This window comes from Mustela nivalis, assembly GCF_964662115.1.
Source record: "Mustela nivalis genome assembly, chromosome: 9".
Lineage (NCBI taxonomy): Eukaryota > Metazoa > Chordata > Mammalia > Carnivora > Mustelidae > Mustela > Mustela nivalis.
Window position 1 is genome coordinate 72,025,690 of NC_139028.1, and position 18,208 is coordinate 72,043,897.

At 51.7% G+C, this 18,208-nt stretch overlaps 1 protein-coding gene across 13 annotated transcripts in view; it reads left to right on the forward strand.

Annotated features, from left to right (window-relative positions):
• AMPD3 (adenosine monophosphate deaminase 3) overlaps nucleotides 1-18,094 on the forward strand; it is a 46,556-nt gene extending 28,462 nt beyond the window's left edge. For 12 of the 13 annotated variants that reach the window (XM_082683079.1, XM_082683078.1, XM_082683075.1 and 9 more), the window contains 10 exons: nucleotides 280-409; nucleotides 4,512-4,706; nucleotides 6,037-6,168; nucleotides 6,680-6,843; nucleotides 7,598-7,724; nucleotides 10,238-10,401; nucleotides 11,550-11,670; nucleotides 13,212-13,385; nucleotides 14,952-15,062; nucleotides 16,145-18,094. In XM_082683079.1, the coding sequence (XP_082539205.1) occupies nucleotides 280-409; nucleotides 4,512-4,706; nucleotides 6,037-6,168; nucleotides 6,680-6,843; nucleotides 7,598-7,724; nucleotides 10,238-10,401; nucleotides 11,550-11,670; nucleotides 13,212-13,385; nucleotides 14,952-15,062; nucleotides 16,145-16,321 (1,495 nt within the window). In that variant the 3' untranslated portion in view covers nucleotides 16,322-18,094. The remainder of the gene's footprint in view (nucleotides 1-279; nucleotides 410-4,511; nucleotides 4,707-6,036; nucleotides 6,169-6,679; nucleotides 6,844-7,597; nucleotides 7,725-10,237; nucleotides 10,402-11,549; nucleotides 11,671-13,211; nucleotides 13,386-14,951; nucleotides 15,063-16,144) is intronic. The other variant, XM_082683072.1, reaches the window with a different exon arrangement.
• Nucleotides 18,095-18,208: the final 114 nt, after the last annotated feature.

Here is an 18,208-nt window from a genome sequence, read left to right on the forward strand (position 1 = left end):
TGGGAAACAGAGGTTTGGGATAAACTGCCGAAGCTGGAAGTCAGAGAACTTGGATGAGGTCGCAAGGTCAGCTTTGCAATGCCCCGAATGGACTGTCCACTCCTGTCACAGGGCACAGTCCAGCTGGGTCTGCCGAAAGTTGGAATGGCCACACCCCTCCCTGCTGCCCCCTAACCTTCCACCTGAGGGCCCGTCCCCACAGCCACCGGAGATCTCCGAACTGAAGAGCTCCCTGAGACTTCTCCTCAGCTGTGGTTTCTCCCCCTTCCCCACCCGCAGGAAAACATACTGTCACCGGCGACTGAACTTTCTGGAATCCAAGTTCAGCCTGCATGAGATGTTAAATGAAATGTCTGAGTTCAAAGAGTTGAAGAGTAACCCACACCGAGACTTCTATAACGTGAGAAAGGTGCGTCAGTAGCCCACTACTGAGAGCCACCCCTCCCGGGTGCCCTCCCAATCCAGTGGGATGCCCTGAGTCAGTCTGGGGCTGGTCCCCTATGTGGCCTTCCTTGGCCAGAAGATTGTGACGTATACGTGTGGAAGCTAGACTGGTGGGTTGCCTGCCTGCTGTCAGGCCATGCCTCAGACTGTACTTGGTATGACTCTAGGTGGGAACTTTTGTCCGTGTTCTGTATCTGTTGCAGTGCACCCTGTGACGTGAAAAATATGGTACAGTCTGTTAATTGCTCGTAAGACTTGAGGCCAGGCTCCTTTTAAGGTGGAGGATGTATTCATCATGGAGAGAAAAGGCTGTTAAAATATCTTTGGGTTTGGGAACTTGTGGTTTCCTTCCTTCTGGATAGGAGTAGGGAAGGATCCCATGTGCTCCTGTCTTGCCCCTCCGCTAGGGTGCGTGAGCCGTAGCCTGGGCTCGGGTGTGTGTGTTAAATAGTCCTGGCCTCCAGCTTTTCCATTTTCTTACACTTAACTAATATCACTGATAAGCCTGGGGTGTTTGATGTTGAACGGGAGTCACTGCCTGTTCCTGAGAAGTTCCCAGCCCAGTCCTGTCAGTGTGAAGTATTGTGGCAAGAGTGGCTTCCAGGAAGAGCCTAGAACTGAGCCAACTTGAAGAGTGCATACGACTCAGCCTGGGCAGGGGCGGAGGACAAGGGAATGGAAGGGATGGCGTTCCAGGCAGAGGGCACAGCCAAAGACTGAGAGGAGAGAGTGCTGTGCCATGGGAGAGGACAGACTATGTCCAGTGGTGTCACAGGAACTCAGGTGTGAGTGACAGTGTGGTGCTGGGCAGTGGGGAGAGCGAAGTGAGAGGTATGTGAGGTTCTGGACCATGTGGGGGCCCCTGGGTTTCTCAGAGGAAGCAGGGAGGGGCCATGGTCATACTGTGGGAGAGAAGCTCAGGGTGAAGGGTAGGGATTAGGCTTTGCCTCATGGTCCAACCTGAGCTGACTCACAGTGGGCTCCTCATCTCTGGAGGGGCCTCTGTTCAAGATGTGACCCTTTGATGACTGCCCCTCCCCAGGGTCAGCTTTGAGAAGCGGGTGTTAGGGGAGGATATGGCTCATCTGTGGAACCCAGGCCTCCCTGACCTAATTGAGAACACTCAGCAGTAATGAATCGACAGCCTCCCCGAGGTAGGCCCCAGGGTCACTTCTGTTAAGCATCATGGGGTCTGGCATGGACTCCCACTTGGAAGGGACCTTAAGAGGGGGAGGTGGCTTCAGCACATGGGCTGTGAGGCTTACGGAAATGTCTCAGGCGTTCCAGGTAGAAGTGAGGGGTTGTGTTAGAAATCAGCCACCTGGCATTCTCACCCCTGAGCACTGTTTGCTCCTTCTTTGTGAGGCTTAGGTACTCAGACAGGTAGGTGCTTCAGGCACTATGCCAACTCCTCTCAGCTCTGCTGAAATGCACTACAGGCCCAGGTGGGTGCCTGGGGAAGCTCCTTGCCTGGCCTGTGCAACCCCGCCCTCTGCATGAACACTCTGGTCCTGGCAGCTTCCTGCTTTCTGGGGCTAAAGGGCTCCTTGCTAACTGCACTGGCTCAGACACTGTTTGCTTCTGAGGTGGGGCCCCCGTGGGTGTTCCTAGGCCCACTAGCTACTCTCTGGCTGTGATACAGGATCGAGTCCTGGTTATGAACCCCTAGGTGTTCCCTGTCAGTCTGGGGTGAATGTGTTCTCTGGATAGGGATGACCTTGACCCCTGTGCTGTGACTCATTGGCCTGTTCTCTGGCACCACAGCAGTCCATAAACACGGGCCCGGATCTGCTCCAAGTCAGGCCTCCGCCTGCCCTTGCCTGCATCCTGGTTGCTGGCTGCTTTTTCTGGCCCTGGAAGCTTCTTCGGTGGGAGGAGAGCCGGTTTTCTGAAACTCAGGGTGGGCTGCGAGGGTGGCTCTGTATTTCCAAGGTAGCTGTCAGTGTTGGGAGGGCAGGCTGGGGCCGTGCTCGGAGGCAGAGGCTGTGAGTGGCCACGGGTGTGTGGAGCAGGTCTTTGTGAATGTGTCTGTAGCATCACAGCATCACAACACCGCATGGCTTAGGACACCACGTGGCCCAGCTGGCGGGACTGTGTAACTGAGACATTTGTTTTTTGCTCAGAGCTAAGAACCAGAGCTTAGTGTGTTTACTGCCGAGGACTTGGGTAAGATTGGGTTTTCTCCACGTTGGTTTAAGTGTCATATCAGGCAGAGCAAACTGGCTTCATCTTCTGTGCCAAACTTGACCAATCAGCCGTGGCTACTCCTACAGCTTAGTGAAAATGCTGCATTTGGTTACCGATGTCTGACATGGCTGGGGGAATGGCCAGTGTTGGCTCAGGGACCGGGGGCCGGGCAGCCCTGTTTGTAAACTGTCCTGTTGTGAAAGCCAGGACCCGATGTGAAAGCAGGAACACACTGGTATCTTCCGGTGAATTGAAAACACGGACATCCCATGATGGGCTCTTTTGCGTGTTCCTAAAATAATCACCTTGGACCTTCTAAAGTTTGGGTTGGATGCTTTCTGGATTGTCCAGTTGTTTTTCTCCCTCATCTTGTGACCTGTGGGGGTGAGGACAGCCTGCACCCCCTGCCATGTGTCACTGGTATGCGAGAGGACGGAACCAGAAAACCCAGAATGTGCTATGTCATGCCGAGGTGGTTGAGTCCAGCTGTGTCTGGCTGAGCTAAACCTGGCTGGCTACTTGGGTGTCCCACAAAAGCCCCGCCTGTCCCTGAGGTGACTGAATCCCTACATGGTGTTTTGGGTGATGTTCTGGCTTTTGGTGCTTTGAGTGGTTTTATATCTTTAATGGCTAGTGGTCTGTCTCTCTTGTTGGAAGGGCAGGATGAATGGCAGGAAGGGCCCCGATGAGTCAGTGATGTGGCCAGTGACATGGGCTGGCTTGTATAATGTTCACAGAGACTCAGCAGATCAAATGTCCGGTTTGGCATGACTTGGAGATGCTGGCCAGCTGTGGACCACATTCTTTGGCCACAGGTCAGCCGCCTGCCTATCCCAGTCATGGCAGAGTGCCCAGCTGGCTGCAGCAGGAAGGAATAGCACAGTCCTGGCCTGGGAGGCTGTTGCCATCTCCCTGGGCACCTCTCTGAGGCCCCCTGGGCTCAGGCCAGGGGAGTCAGGATGCGCACTTTGACCGTAGGCCATCCCTCAGCCTGGCCAGGGCACCACTGCATCATGGCTACCCGCTGAAGGGAATGTTCCAAGAGGGGTCAGTGGGAAGGATGGCATTTTGTGGGGCATTTGGCGGGCCCTTGGGGTTACATGGGGATGTGGATATCATCATTTGTTCATTTGTCCATCCATTGATTCAACAAATAAGTCATACTAGGCTCTGGGATAGGCGTTGGAGACTTAGGTGCATCAGCTGAAGCCCCTGTGCTTTGAGGCCTGGGCTCCTGGCCTAGTGGCAGAGTCGACTAGTCTGTAGACTGAATTGGGAAGACATGTACGGTAATGGGAGCGTGTGTGCTAGCTTTCCTGGCTGGGCGGGGGAAAAGCTGGTCAGTGTCCCGGGGTGATCAGGACTGGCTTCCAAGTGGAGGAGGTTATAAGGAATCCCACGTGGGTGGATGAGACTGGTGAGGGGCTAGAAGGCCTGCCCAGCAGAAGAAACATGTGGGCCAAGTGACACAGTGCAGAATAGCACGGTGCCTCGGGCCCCTGTTAGTGCTGGGTCATGGCGGGAGCACAGGCTGGGAGCAGGAAGGAGGGAATTAAGGTTGGAAGTCAGCCCCAGGCGAAGGCATTTGGTCTTTCTCTTGGGGAGACCTGGGGGCCAGTGATGACTCGTTAGCAGGGGAGTGGCCAGATCCAATCTACATTTTAGAAAGATCTCTGGCGAGGTCGAGAGGGCAGCAAAGCTAGAGGGAGGACCAGTTTCAAAGTCTAGAGGAGACTCTGGGGGGAGAGGTGCAGGTCCAGGTATCGGCGGGACTATGGGTGCTGAGGTTTCGCACACGACTTTGAGGCTGGGACTCCCCATCTCCTTGCCAGTGGGCGTGGGAGTGGGGCTGGCTCATGGCTGGTGGCGCTGTGCTGCAGGTGGACACGCACATCCACGCGGCGGCCTGCATGAACCAGAAGCACCTTCTACGCTTCATCAAGCACACGTACCAGACCGAGCCCGACCGGACCGTGGCCGAGAAGCGGGGCCGCAAGATCACCCTGCGGCAGGTGTTCGACAGCCTGCACATGGACCCGTACGACCTCACCGTGGACTCCCTGGATGTCCATGCGGTGAGTGAGCCTCCCACCATCCTGGGTGGGTGTCCCGCCCCCAGGAAAGCGGCCCAGTGGCTGTACCTGGGAGACGCTGCGGCTCTGTGGCTTCCAGGCATGGAGAGGTGACAGGGAATTTGGCCTCAGGGAATCACAGGGCCATGAGACAGGGGAAAAGAGTATGCGACCTGGGGTCAGACAGGTCCCAGTTCTAACTCCCCTCTGCCAGCTGGGAGTTATAGGCCCTTAAGCAATTCACTTACGCTTTTATTGCCTTGCTTATAAAATGGGGAATGCCATGTGCCTTGTTGATGGGACGGTTATTAAAAGACTAAATGATGGTGCAGAAGACAGTATGGAGTGTCCTAGGAAAAATACAGAATTGCCATGTATTGCAGCAATTCCATTCCCAGGAATATACCTCGAAGAACTGAAAGCAGGGACAGACACACATACATGCACACCCAGGTGGACAGCAGCATTGTCTCCAATGTCTGAAAGGGGGAAACAACCCCAGTGTCCATCACTAGGTGAAAGGGCAAACAAGATGTGGTAAATGCGTACAATGGAATATGATTCAGCCCTGAAAAGGAATAAAGTACTGATACTCTGATATGGATGAGCCTTGAAAACATGACGCTAAGCCAAGAAAGGCAGACAGAAGAGGACACTTAATGTATGATTCACCTGTATGAGGCACGCAGAGTAGGCAGATTCATGGAGACAGAAAGGAGAGTGGTGGTTACCAGGGGCAGGAGGAAGGAGTCATGGGGCGTCATTGTTTAATGAGCACAGGGTTTCAGTTTTACGAGAGAGAGAGTTCTGAAGACGCATGGTGGTGATGGTTGCGTGATGTGATGAATGCATTTAATACCATTGAACTGTACACTTGAAAATGGTTAAGGTGATAATTTTGCGTTAGGTATATTTTATCACAATAAAAAAAAAATCTTTGTTAAACAAACAAAAATAACATGGAATGAGGTGATGTGGAGAAGGTGCCTTCCGAAGTCCAAGCAGTAACAGACACACTGTGTTACTGACTGTTCAGTCGTCTGGTGTTTTCTGCTCACTCAGCCAGCTGGGCTCCTAGCCATGGTGCCTTGGAGCATGAGGTCCCTTGGTCCCCACAGAGGGCCCCACTCGAGGCCTGGCTCAGTGAGGACAGGCTGGCTGAGTGAGGACACGCGGCCTGGCTCCGGGACTTCCCACGGGCTCATGCAAGAATGGACAAAGAAGACATTGGTCAGTGCGGCCGCACATAAGGCCACCTCTTGAAGGCCTGGAGGGGGAGACGTGCGTGAATAGGAACAATATGGCGACCTGCCTGGTGGTCTCCTCTCTCCAGGGCCGGCAGACCTTCCATCGCTTTGACAAGTTCAACTCCAAATACAACCCTGTGGGGGCCAGTGAGCTGCGCGACCTCTATTTGAAAACTGAGAACTACCTGGGAGGAGAATACTTCGCTCGGATGGTCAAGGCAAGTGAGCCCTGGGCCTCTTCAAGCCTCCCCCCTGACCCAAGATGCCGGATAGCACCTGCCTGTGGAGGGTGGGGGCGCTGCAGGCCTCCTGTTTTCCCTTCCCCGAATCCCTGCGGGTCCACCATCCAGCGCGGGCAAGGCCCAGGTGCCTAGGGTGCCCTGGCTACCAGCTCCTGAGCACAGGCGGGCTGGTGCTGCAGGTGCCCACCGCAGGCCGCAGGAGGGCAGGGTACTCACAGTGTCCAGGCTCACCGCTCTGTCTGCAGCCTGGCTTTGGCTGGGGGCATCTGGAGATGCTTCTGCTGCCTGGCCTGGTTATGCACAGCACCGTGCAAAGGCCTTCCCTCCCCCAAGAAGGAGCCTCTCCTTCCTGGGGTGGAGGAGCAGTTACATGGCAGCTAGGGGATACAGATCAGGTCTCCTCAGCCTGGGAGCTGGTGACGGAGGAAGCTGCTGGATCCAGCAGCTGGCGTGCTCTTGGGCTGACCCGAGCTCTTCTTGGTGCTAGGAGGTGGCCAGGGAGCTGGAGGAGAGCAAGTACCAGTACTCAGAGCCACGGCTTTCCATCTACGGCCGCAGTCCTGAGGAATGGCCCAACCTGGCTCGCTGGTTCATCCAGCACAAGGTCTACTCGCCCAACATGCGCTGGATTATCCAAGTGCCCCGGATCTAGTAAGTGAGGCGGCTTGCTGTGTGCTGTGCCCTCTGGGGACACAGCCCATTGCTCATGGGCTGCTGGGTCTGCACTGTTTTGGTGGGGCTGGTGCTGGTACCAGCTTGGGCCTCTCCTCCCTAGACATTGTCCCATAGCAAGGGGTAGTCGGCAAAGCTCCTTGCGTCACTTCAACCCTTGTTTGTTGACAAACAAGCCTGTGCAAGGCCTAGTAGGAACCACTACCCATCTTCTCACTGGGGTTTGAGGGTGGGTGATCCTTTTGCCTGAGACCCTGGGTGTGAGAAACTTAGTGGTAGCCTACACTGCTGGCTCTCTCCATGGCTACGATTCAGACGACCACTGGCTTCTTCCATCTGGCCGGTGTGGGGCTCATGGATCCTCAGTGGGCTGGGATATGCAGTGTAGGGGAAGTGAGCTGAGGGGCAGAGAGTCTGGATCACTGATACATTGGTGAACTCATCTCTTAGAGATTGGGTCAGCCTGAGTCCCCAGACCCCACTCCCAGCATGGCCTGTAGCTTGGGAAAGCTCTTGAATGGGCAGGGGTGGATGTTGAGCTTCAAACCAGTGCTTAGTGTTGCAGACCTTGCTGGGAGCTAGAGAGGAGAGGAAGGACCTGTGTTCAAGCTGCATCTCTGGCTCTGCTCTGGGTGTTTCTATGGGAACACAAGCTGCTTGAGCAAAGGATGGGGCTGTCCTCCCCGTAGGCCAAGGAGTTCACTTTAATTAGCAAGTCTCTGTTTTCCCCCAGTGACATATTTAGGGCAAAGAAGCTGCTGCCAAGCTTTGGGAAGATGCTGGAGAATATCTTCCTTCCCCTCTTTGAGGCCACAATCAACCCCCAAGATCACCAAGAGCTTCATCTTTTCCTCAAATATGTAAGTGTGGGTGGTGCTGCAGGCGATGTGCACAGCGGTGGATGGGAGAGAGGATTCCAAGGGGGCTTGGTCAGGCTTCCCTTCTCAGATCCTCTCTCTCATGTGCTCCAGAATGGGCAAGAAACGGAATTTCTAAAATAATGAGTTTGCTCCAGGTAGCGGAAGTCCCCTTCTCGTCAGGGGCAGCCCTGGGGTGTGCATAGGGTGTCAGGGAGACAGCAGTAGGCAAAGACTGGGGTGGAGTCCGTTCCTGGCCCGGTGGGGCTGGAAAGACTGGTTCCTGTCCCCTGCAGCACCCAGCAGCTGCCCCAGGTCTTTAGAAATGCAGACATTTCGATGCTCCTGCTTTTACCTTGAAATAATGGTCCTCCCGTCTTGTTTGGTTGAGTACCGGAGACGGACAACATTTGTTTTTCTGACTAGTTACCGGAGAGGGAAAGAAGGAATGGAGAGGATACCCAGAAAAGGTATGAGTGGAGCAGGAGCTGATCCCTCCCCGAGTGGAGGTGGCTGTCACAGTGAGAAGTGAGCCCAGAGTTCCGTGGAGGTTCTGGGCGTCTGACGGGGAAGAAGGAGAGAATATTCCAGAGAGCTAAGTGGATGGGGGAGGGCTGTGGAGTCTGTGTTTGTGTTGGGTCTGCCAGGAATGGTTTAAACAGGCCGGGGGACATCACTGAATTTATGTTTTAGACAAACATCATTCTGGCTGTTGTGTGGAGAAAGGCCTGGAACAGAAGCTGGCTGGCGATGGGTGGAAAGGGGCAAGAGCAGAGTCAGGGGCCCCACTCCAGCCCTGGAGAGAGATGCTGGGGGCTTCTTGACGCGATAACAGCTCATGGTTGTTGAGTGCTTGGTGCCTCCTCCTGGGGTCCTCGCTACAACACGATCTCATTTCAGTCTCAGGACAACCTTATGTCACGTCCTTTTGTTGGTATTAGTGCTAAGCGGAATCCTCACGTGCTTGCTCTGTGTTAAGCACTGTTAAGCGCTCTCCATGGACTGTCTCATTTAATTCGCACAGCAGTCCTGTGAAGCTACCAGCACCCGTTCACACAGGAGGAAGAGACATGAAGCTAGGAGCTGGCCGAGCGGGCATTCGCAGGCGGGTGTCTGATCCCGAGCAGGGTATTGTCCATGTGCTACAGGGCCTCCCACGTAGGAAAAGTGAGGCACAGGCGGATGGCAGGCTAGGGCCTCTGGGCACGAGGTGGGCATCGCTGTAGTATTGACAGGGCCTGGGCGAAGCCTGAAGGTGGGCTGGGGGAAGAGTCCAGGGTGCCTTTGGGGGTCACTACCACAAGTGGGGAAGAGCAGGCTCATGGAGCAGGAGTTGGGGGTTGGACATATCTTGTGCTTGGGGACACTGCATCTGTGGGATACAGAGCTCAGGAGAGGGGCTGATGTTACCTCCATGCCAGGTCCTGGAGAGTCCAGATAGGGCATGGGGCTAGTGAGGGCAGGGCGGGGCTCCCCCGGCCTCCCTGGCCCCCAACCCTATCCAGGCTGTGCTGGGAGCTGTGGTGGCAGTTTTCTTACTGCCTTTGACACGTGTTTCTATGACAAAGAAGTCTCTGCCAAGCCCTCATAGGTCCCTTGTTCTCGAGGTCCCTCGAATGGGAGGGACTGGCAGACCTGGCTGGGGCTCCCCAGTTTGGGCCAGCTGTGGAACAAGGTGGACAGTCTTCCAGAAGCCCCTTCAAAGTGCCGCTGTGGCTGAGAAGCTACATCTTTTGTGGGTTCACTATGGTCAAGGTCTGGGACCAGGTGACCAGGAAGCCAGTGACTAAAGGCAAAGTTCGGGCCCCAGCTGAGGAGCAGCTGCTGTGGAAGGACAGAGGGCTCAGAAGGCAGAGCGCCTCCCTCCTGGGGACCACAGCTCAGCCTTCCACGGGGCCCTCTTGGGTGGGACTTGTCTGTGAAGCATTTAGACTGGTTTTCTGTGGGCCCAAATGTGCATCACAGGGGTGTCCTCTTACAGCCCCAGAGTCTAGACCTGGAGCCCATTTAGGCTCAGAGCCCGGTTGTCTTGTGAGGGCAAGATCCCTGAGCATTTTGGGCCTGGTTTGTTCACAGGCAAGACCTCCCTCACAGGGTGGCTCTGATGGTTGTGTGGTAAGTGCTTAGGGCCTGGCATATAGTAGGCTGATGGGAAACACCGGTTCCACTCCCCTCATAGCCATGCTGCTGATGACCGTTTCTGCTAGCTACCCTGCGGTGCTCCTCCTTGGCACAGCAGAGAGGTGGGTGGTGGGTATGGCTTCCACTGGTCACTTGGTGCAGCCCGAGTTTTCCCTTGCCATCACCATGATCACACCAGGGCTTGGTACTCTCCAGGCTGGCCTCCTGGGCCACGGAAGGACGGACTGTGGGCTTGTGCCCACTCCCTGTCCTGGGATGACATGGCCTCAGGCTGCACAGTCCCCAGCTAAGGTATGAGCCTGGGATGCCAGGACTTCAAGGCCTCTGGCAGCTCATCGGCCTCAGCTTGAGACAGGACTGCTCCTCCCGCCCAGGTGACAGGGTTTGACAGCGTGGACGACGAGTCCAAGCACAGCGACCACATGTTCTCAGACAAGAGCCCCAGCCCGGATGTCTGGACCAGCGAGCAGAACCCGCCGTACAGCTACTACCTGTACTACATGTACGCCAACATCATGGTGCTCAACAACCTCCGCAGGTGGGTGGGCCTGGCACGGCCCGGCCCCGCACAAGCCCGCGTGCCCCTCGCCTCACACCCGTGATGCGCCCGGCACACGACATGGGACTGCGAACACAATCGTACACAGTGTGGCCAGGCTGTGCCTGTACACACGGGTGCATCCGTGTGCCCCCCAACTCCTGTGTGTACCTGTCTGTCTCTGGCCTCTGACACAGACACGGGATGTGCCGACACACGCCTGCGTTCTTTCCACGATACCAGCGGTGTTCATGCACGATGTGTGTAACAAGTGTGTACCTTCTATGTGACAGGCACTGTCCCAGGCCCAGGACATGGAATAGGGAACAACACGGACTAAACCCATGCCCACATGGAGCTCCCGGCCAGTGGCCTCACTTGTACAGTCTCCCACCAGTGCACACACACACACACACACACACACACACACACACACACGGGGCAACTCTGGCAGGAGTCGGGAGCCCGGGGCAGCCCACAGGGACCTGTTCATTACCCCCTTGCAAGTCTAGCCTCCCTCCTGCCCCCTGCTGGGCCATGGGGCCTCGCTGGCTCAGGCTAACCCAGTGTTGTCTGTGAGTAGGAAGGTTCTGGATGGACCGGGATTGAAAAGAGATGGCCTGGTATGGGGGAGGGGCAGTCCAGACTGAGCTTCTGGAGGTAGGGGCTTGAGTTCTAGCTCTGCTGCTGACCTGCCCAGGGGTTCCTAATGCCTGACTCCACCCTCTGGGTTTAACCAGTTTTATGACCACGAAGTGGGACTTGATGGTTTCTCATGGCCCTTGCTGCTCTGAAGGTCTGTGAGAGCCTGGGCTCCAAGGCCTGGTGAAGAGCAGAAGGTGAGGAATGAACGGGGACAGAGCAGGGTCTCTTTCCACCATTCCATCCCTTATCTGTTCCCCAGGGGCAGGGGGAGGGAGGTGGCATCCCCTGGTTCTGAAGATCCCTGGACCTGGCACTCTATATTTTGGAAGAGGTGGTTTCCAGAGTGCCTGTGATGGCTGTATTGACTCTGCCATGGGCAAGTCTCTCCCCCTGGAGCAGGCCCTGAGCTAGGGGTGCAGGCCTCAGGCCTGTGGGTTCTTAGTAGGGGCCCCTAATAGGTTGAAGCAGGGGGTCCTTGCTGACCAAGTGCCTCACTTCTGCAGGGAACGGGGCCTGAGCACTTTCCTGTTCCGGCCTCACTGTGGGGAGGCTGGCTCCATCACCCACCTGGTGTCTGCTTTCCTGACCGCTGACAACATTTCCCACGGGCTGCTCCTCAAGAAGGTAACCAGGCGACTCACGGAAGTGTACCCTGCAAGGCTGGTCCTGCTCTGGCCTCCCCCCGGGGAGGATTGGGATCACCTGGGTTCCTGTCTGCCCCTGAGAGGCTCTGGCCAGTGACGTTAAAAGGCTGGGGCTTTTTTCTGGGTCGGGCTGTCCATCGTCATCTTGGTTTCATATTTAATTATGAAAGGAATATAATCAAACACATTGCAATTTGGATTTTCCAAAAGATGGAGAAATGGGAAAAAAATCCTTACTGCTATTACTTCAAAAGAAATAGCTATTATTAGCTTTTTGGTATTTAAAGATTTTTTTTTTTTTTTTATTTATTTGACAGAACACAAGTAGGCAGAGAGGCAGGCAGAGAGAGAGGAGGAAGCAGGCTCCCTGCTGAGCAGAGAGCCCGATGCGGGACTCGATCCCAGGACCCTGAGATCATGACCTGAGCCGAAGGCAGCGGCTTAACCCACTGAGCCACCCAGGCGCCCAGCTTTTTGGTATTTAGAATTCCCATCTTTTTTTACCAAAGCATTTCTTTCTTTCTTTCTTTTTTTTTTTTTTTTAAGATTTTATTTATTTATTTGACGGAGAGATCACAAGTAGGCAGAGAGGCAGGCAGAGAGGGAGAAGCAGGCTCCCCGCTGGGCTTTGAGACCGATGCAGGGCTCGATCCCAGGACCGAGACTGTGACCTGAGCTGAAGGGAGAGGCTTAATCCACTGAGCCACCCAGGCGCCCTCCAAAAGCATACTTCTAACATGCTTGTTATTATGAGCACAGGTTTTTTGTTTGTTTCTGCTCTTTGAATAAGCATTTTTTTGTGCTGCAACATAGTACTTATGTTCATTCTAAAGGCGGTTAGAAGGATGGCCCACCGCTTGGACAGTTTATAATTGATTCAACTAGTCTCCAGTTGTTGAACAGAGTCCATCCAATTTTTCGCTTGTGTAAATAATGCAGCTACGAACTCTGCCCATTTGGTCTTCTCCATAGTTTGGATCACTTCCATAAGAAGGATGTTTGCTCAGACTCTTCTTGTGCCCTGATCCTGGGGAGGGGGGTGTCCCAGTTCTGTGAGGGGCAGGCAGTACATCAGAAAACCACTCTAGCCTCGTCAGGCCTGCCCTTCCCATCTCTGAGGAGCTGGAGTGTTTACAGACTCAGCCTGTATGTTTGTGGTCAAAGCAGCAGAACCACCAAAGTTGGGATCTCTCAGGCCGACCCACTGGGGGAAGTCCTGGGGGAGGAGGAGCAGAGTGTGGGTGGGCTGGGGGCAGCCTGGGGCCTCTCAGCTGCCTTCCTGCCCTGAGCGGGATCTTGTTGGCTCCCAACAACTGGGGCAGAGGGCAGCCCAGGAAGAGAGGGGCACGAGATGAACTTGCAGGGAGGGAGGGGAGGGTGGGGTCTGGGTGCCCCGCCCTTGGGGAACTCTGGGCTTGGTGAGGGAATTGCTCAGATGCTATCCAGACCCCGAGGCTCCTGCTCGCCCTTCCTCCCTCCCCTCTCTGGCGCTCATCACTGAGTTTGGTGGTTCTTTTGCAGAGTCCGGTGTTGCAGTATCTCTACTACCTTGCTCAGATCCCCATTGCCATGTCTCCTCTTAGCAACAACAGTCTGTTTCTTGAATATTCCAAAAACCCTCTGAGGGAATTCCTGCACAAGGGACTGCATGTTTCTCTCTCCACCGACGACCCCATGCAGTTCCACTACACAAAGGTGAGGATGTCAGGCACCCCAGCAGGCCCCAGTCCTGGCCCGTCTCCCATACTGCAGGCCCTGGAGCGCAAACTCAGTTCTGCTTTTGGGGTGGGGCGTGGTGCCCAGTAAGGCAAGAGGTAAGCTCCTGGTGAGCAAAAAGTGTTCCTTCCAGGAGCCCTGTCTTTGGAGTTCTTGGACCCTTGAAGGCACAGTTTAATTTTTTGCCCTCTCAATTTTCCCTTTCTTTAGCATTTACTATCTCTGTGATCTTGGTTAAGTTACTTGATCTCTATCTTATTCTTCTTCATCTATAGAACAGGGATGCAATTGTCTCTATGTCTATCTCTATTTTATTGTGAGGATTCATAAGATAATGAACCATAGTCTGTTTAATAGAGTGTCTGAATATAGCACATACTAAAAAAGCTAACATTTGGTTAACACTATTATTATTAGAATACTTGGGATCTGCAGGGCAAGGGAAGAGGAAGGGAGAGATGAGGCCATGCCTGGGGACCAGCCATTGACTAGTGAAAATAGAAGTGCCTCACAGGCTCTCCAAGGTTTGGGGCTCAGGACCCCTTTATACTCTTAGGACCTTAAAGATCTTCAGAAAGCTGTTGATTACATAAGTTATATCTAGTGATTTTTAAGTGTATTATAGAAACTAATGCAAAACTGAAAAATATTAACTCATTTAAAAATAGCTTTAATAACTCTATTACATGGTAACATAAATAGCAATTTTTACGAAAATTAGTCACATTTTCCCAAAACAAACAAAAAAAATGGCATTGGGAATGGCATTGTTTCACATTTTTGCAACCCTCATTAATGTCTGGTTTAATAGAAGACAGCAGGATTCTCGTCTCTGCATCTGCATTCAATCTGTTGTGATGCCTTGTTTTTATCAAAGCATATGATGAAAATCTTGCCTCACAAAGATAATGGTTGGAAGAGGGATGTCCTTTCAAAAGGCCTCGGGGTCCCTGGATCTCACTTTGAGAACCACTGCTCTCGGTTACAGAGGCAGTGGGGTGTCCAAGAGCTTGTGACCAATGGCAGACATCTCAAATCCTGGGGGATAAAGTGAAAGCACAACTCAAACCTAAATCCCCTTGGATTACTGTCTCACCGCCTGATCATTTCTTATTCTCTACTTGTCATACTTTATTCAGATTAACTTTGATTTTTGGACAATCTTCAGAAAGTGATGTGAAAAAGCAAAGCTACAGAGCACGTACTTAACATGTGCGTGGCCAGGGAGACTGTCGCAGGAGAGCAGAGGCAGGCATCCCCAGGCCTGCCCCAGGGCTTCAAGGATGTGCCGGTCAACAAATCCACGTGGAGGCATTCTCTAAGACATCTCTCTTGGGAAACCTGCGAATCTGCCAAAAATGCTCTTAGGAATTCATCATTTAAGGGGGCGGTGGGGTGGGAACGTTGTTTGGTTATCCAGGTGCCAGACTTTAAAGAAAAAGTAGAGCTGCAATGTCTGTCTGATGTTTCTAGCTTTGGAGATGTGTGAAGGATTGAAAGGGGATATCCTACTGTCTAATACATTTCCTTTCGGGGGGGATCTAGGAAGCCCTTATGGAAGAATATGCGATTGCAGCTCAAGTGTGGAAGCTGAGCACTTGTGACCTGTGTGAAATCGCCAGAAACAGCGTGCTGCAGAGCGGACTGTCGCATCAGGTATGGGCAGTGACAGTGCTGTCCTCCATCCCTCCTGTCCAACACACATTTGGTGGGTGCCTGCGGCAGGCCTGGCACTTTCTAGGCGCTGAGATTCCGTGAAGACAACAAGCAGTGTGTCTGTCACACTGAAACTCATGTCCTAGAGAAACCTGGGGAGACTTCTGAAATTTCAGGGCAGCTCTCTGACCCTTTCAGACCTCTCCTCAAACATGACCTCCTCTGAGAGGCCCTCCCCAGCCACCGTTCTACAGTAGCCCCATACTTGCCATTTGTCTCTATCCCTTTGATCTGGTTTCCTTCAACATTTATTACTACTCACATCATAATATGTAGTTACGTGTTTTGTCTTTCCTTCCAGAAGGTGAGTTCCATTATAGTAGTTCCATTGGACTGTTTTGTTCAGCATTATATCCCTAGGGCCTAGAATAGGCACATAGTGCACACAGAAGACACTTGGTCTTTCTTGGATAGTGAATAGTAGTACCTAGTGAATAAAAAGTTGTAAGGATGGAACCTGGACATCAGTATTTTTACAGCTCCTGAGGGGATATGATAGGGAGCCAGGTTTGAGAACATGGTGTCTTAGGCTCCCGGGGCCCTTCCCTGCGTGACATCACTGGTACAGGAAGAAGCTGCTTTGGTGCCACTCTTATCGGATGCTGATGCAGAGAAGAGCTAACAGTTCAAGATTCAACTGTGCAGGCCTGCTTCCTAAGACCGGGCCTCCCCAGAAACACCTCTGTTTGGCCCCATCGGCTCTCAGGAGGGACTGAGTCTTCATGCCTTCATCTTGCCTTCTTAATTGCCAGCAGCATTGGGGGGAGCGTCTTATTTTTGTCTCCTGATCAAGGAAAGCACAGTCAGAAATGAAGGGAATGAATGTGGGTGTCAGGGTGACATCCTTGAGGACACAGAGGCCGGGAGAATTTTTAAGAACCTCATGGGGAACCATGTCCTGGCGGAGGATTGGCTTCAGGGGTACTGGTTTCATTTGGCATGGCCAATGTCAAAGCTGCCATGTGGTTATAGAAATCAAACCTAAGGTTTATGGTTTCATTTGTACTTTTCTGGTTCCACAGGAGAAGCAAAAGTTTCTGGGACAAAATTATTATAAAGAAGGACCTGAAGGAAATGATATTCGAAAGACGAATGTTGCTCAGATCCGGATGGCGTTCCGATATGAGACCCTATGCAATGAGCTCAGCTTCCTGTCTGATGCCATGAAATCAGAAGAGATCACGGCTCTGACCCAATAGGTCCAGCAGTGGACATGCATCTTAACTTTTTGGTTTAATTTCAAGTCTGCTGTGATTAACAGTGGTCAACATTTTACCAAACTAGGACCGCCCTCCACGGAGAGGAGGCCCCTAAAGAACTTTCAAACTAGTGATTTTGGTTGCACTGTTCACTTTAAGATCTAACATGTCCACTTCTGTTAGTATTTCTGAGTAATAGATGGTGACTCCTCCTTGGGGATATGGGAGCTGGACACTTGTCTGTACTCATTCCAAATTTTCCAAATATTTCTCTTGAAACCGCTAGTGCTTGCACTGTTGGGGCCAGGATCTTCCAAGGTCCAGTGCCTACTGACATGAGGTCTGTGTGGTTTTCTGCCAAAATCCTCTATAGACCCTGCAAGCTGGTTGGTAGTTGTTCATTTCAGCCTCTGGCTGGCTGGCTGCCTTAAACAAAACCAATTTCAAAGCTCCCTTTCATAAAGGAACTACTTTGAAAGAATGAAAATAGAAAACTTCCTTCTTGACAATTTGCATTTTTTATGAATTTCGTACACTGTTTTCTTTAGCCCTCCACCCTCCTTTCTATTTAGGAAGCCAAATGTGCACACCGAACCAATCGCTCCTATTCTGTGTCTTGGTTTTCTTATCTGAAAAGTGAGGGTTTGGACTAGATGAGTCGTTTTCAAATGTTGTTATGTGAATCCCCTCCAGGGCTGGGGGAGGTTCTGGGTGCTGCCTTCTTCAAAGCAACTCTGCTGTCGTCACTATTACACTGGGCCTTCTACATATTTTCATTTGAACTCAGGACTGTGGAAGACATAGGATTAGATGATCTCGGTTCCAGTATTCTGATGGTAGCCCAATTACTATTTTACTTAAGAAGAGTGAGGGCCAGGGAGGTGAAATCTGTTTGAGGTCACACAGATAAGTAATAGGAGCAGAACTAGTTTCCCCACTCCTTATCCAGTCCTTTCCCCACTATTCCATTAGATCTCACAGATGTTAGAGTTTTTTAAATCACTATAACCTCTGCATTTTTTTTTTTTTAAGGTAAAATGTCTCCCTTCTCTAACATACAGACTTCTTCAGAAGACATAGGTGGTCCCAGGGGCCAGGTAGAAAGCACTTCTTCTTCTTCTTTTTTTTTTTTTTTAATTTAAAATCAATTGATTAACATATAGTGTATTATTAGTTTCAGAGATAGAATTTAGTGATTCATCAGAAAGCATTTTTTAAGACCAATCTGAATTTAAGCTTTACCAATGTACTCTTCATCTGTGTTACTAGTGCCTGGTACATAGTAGGTGCTCAATAAATGTACATTGAATGAATTTCTCTTTTGGCAACTTTTTAAGGACATGTGCTCCAAGTATTCAACAAGCTGCTCAAAGACCTTTCTGTCTATTTCTGTGGGCAAATGCAGATTATGATAAGCCCTTCTGAATTATTATAGACTTAGAAGAATTCTATTTTTGCTTGTGAAGATGCTTCTTTGACTTTAGATTGTCTTGTCCTGTGACTTTATAATGCTCATCCCTTCCACTGGTTAACTTAGCATACAGAACAGTAAATGTAGTCTTTTTATTAGGCAGACATGTGTGCTCTTCCAGCTAATGATGAAACTGACTGAAAACCTAGCATTTATCTTACACATTATTTTTGAAAAACCCCCATTTGTATACATTTGTCCTAACATAGCAATTATTGTACAGTTTTTCATTGTCATTTTATCTGTACCAAGTATTTATTTTTAATTATTAAATAAAGTCTGTTAGGACTGTGGCTCAATAATTTAAAGCTATTTCAAGTTAATACTATTTAAAGCAAAACAAAACAAATGAATAAACAAACAAACAAGCAGAATCAGACCATTAAATACAGAGAACAAACAGATGCTTGCCAGAG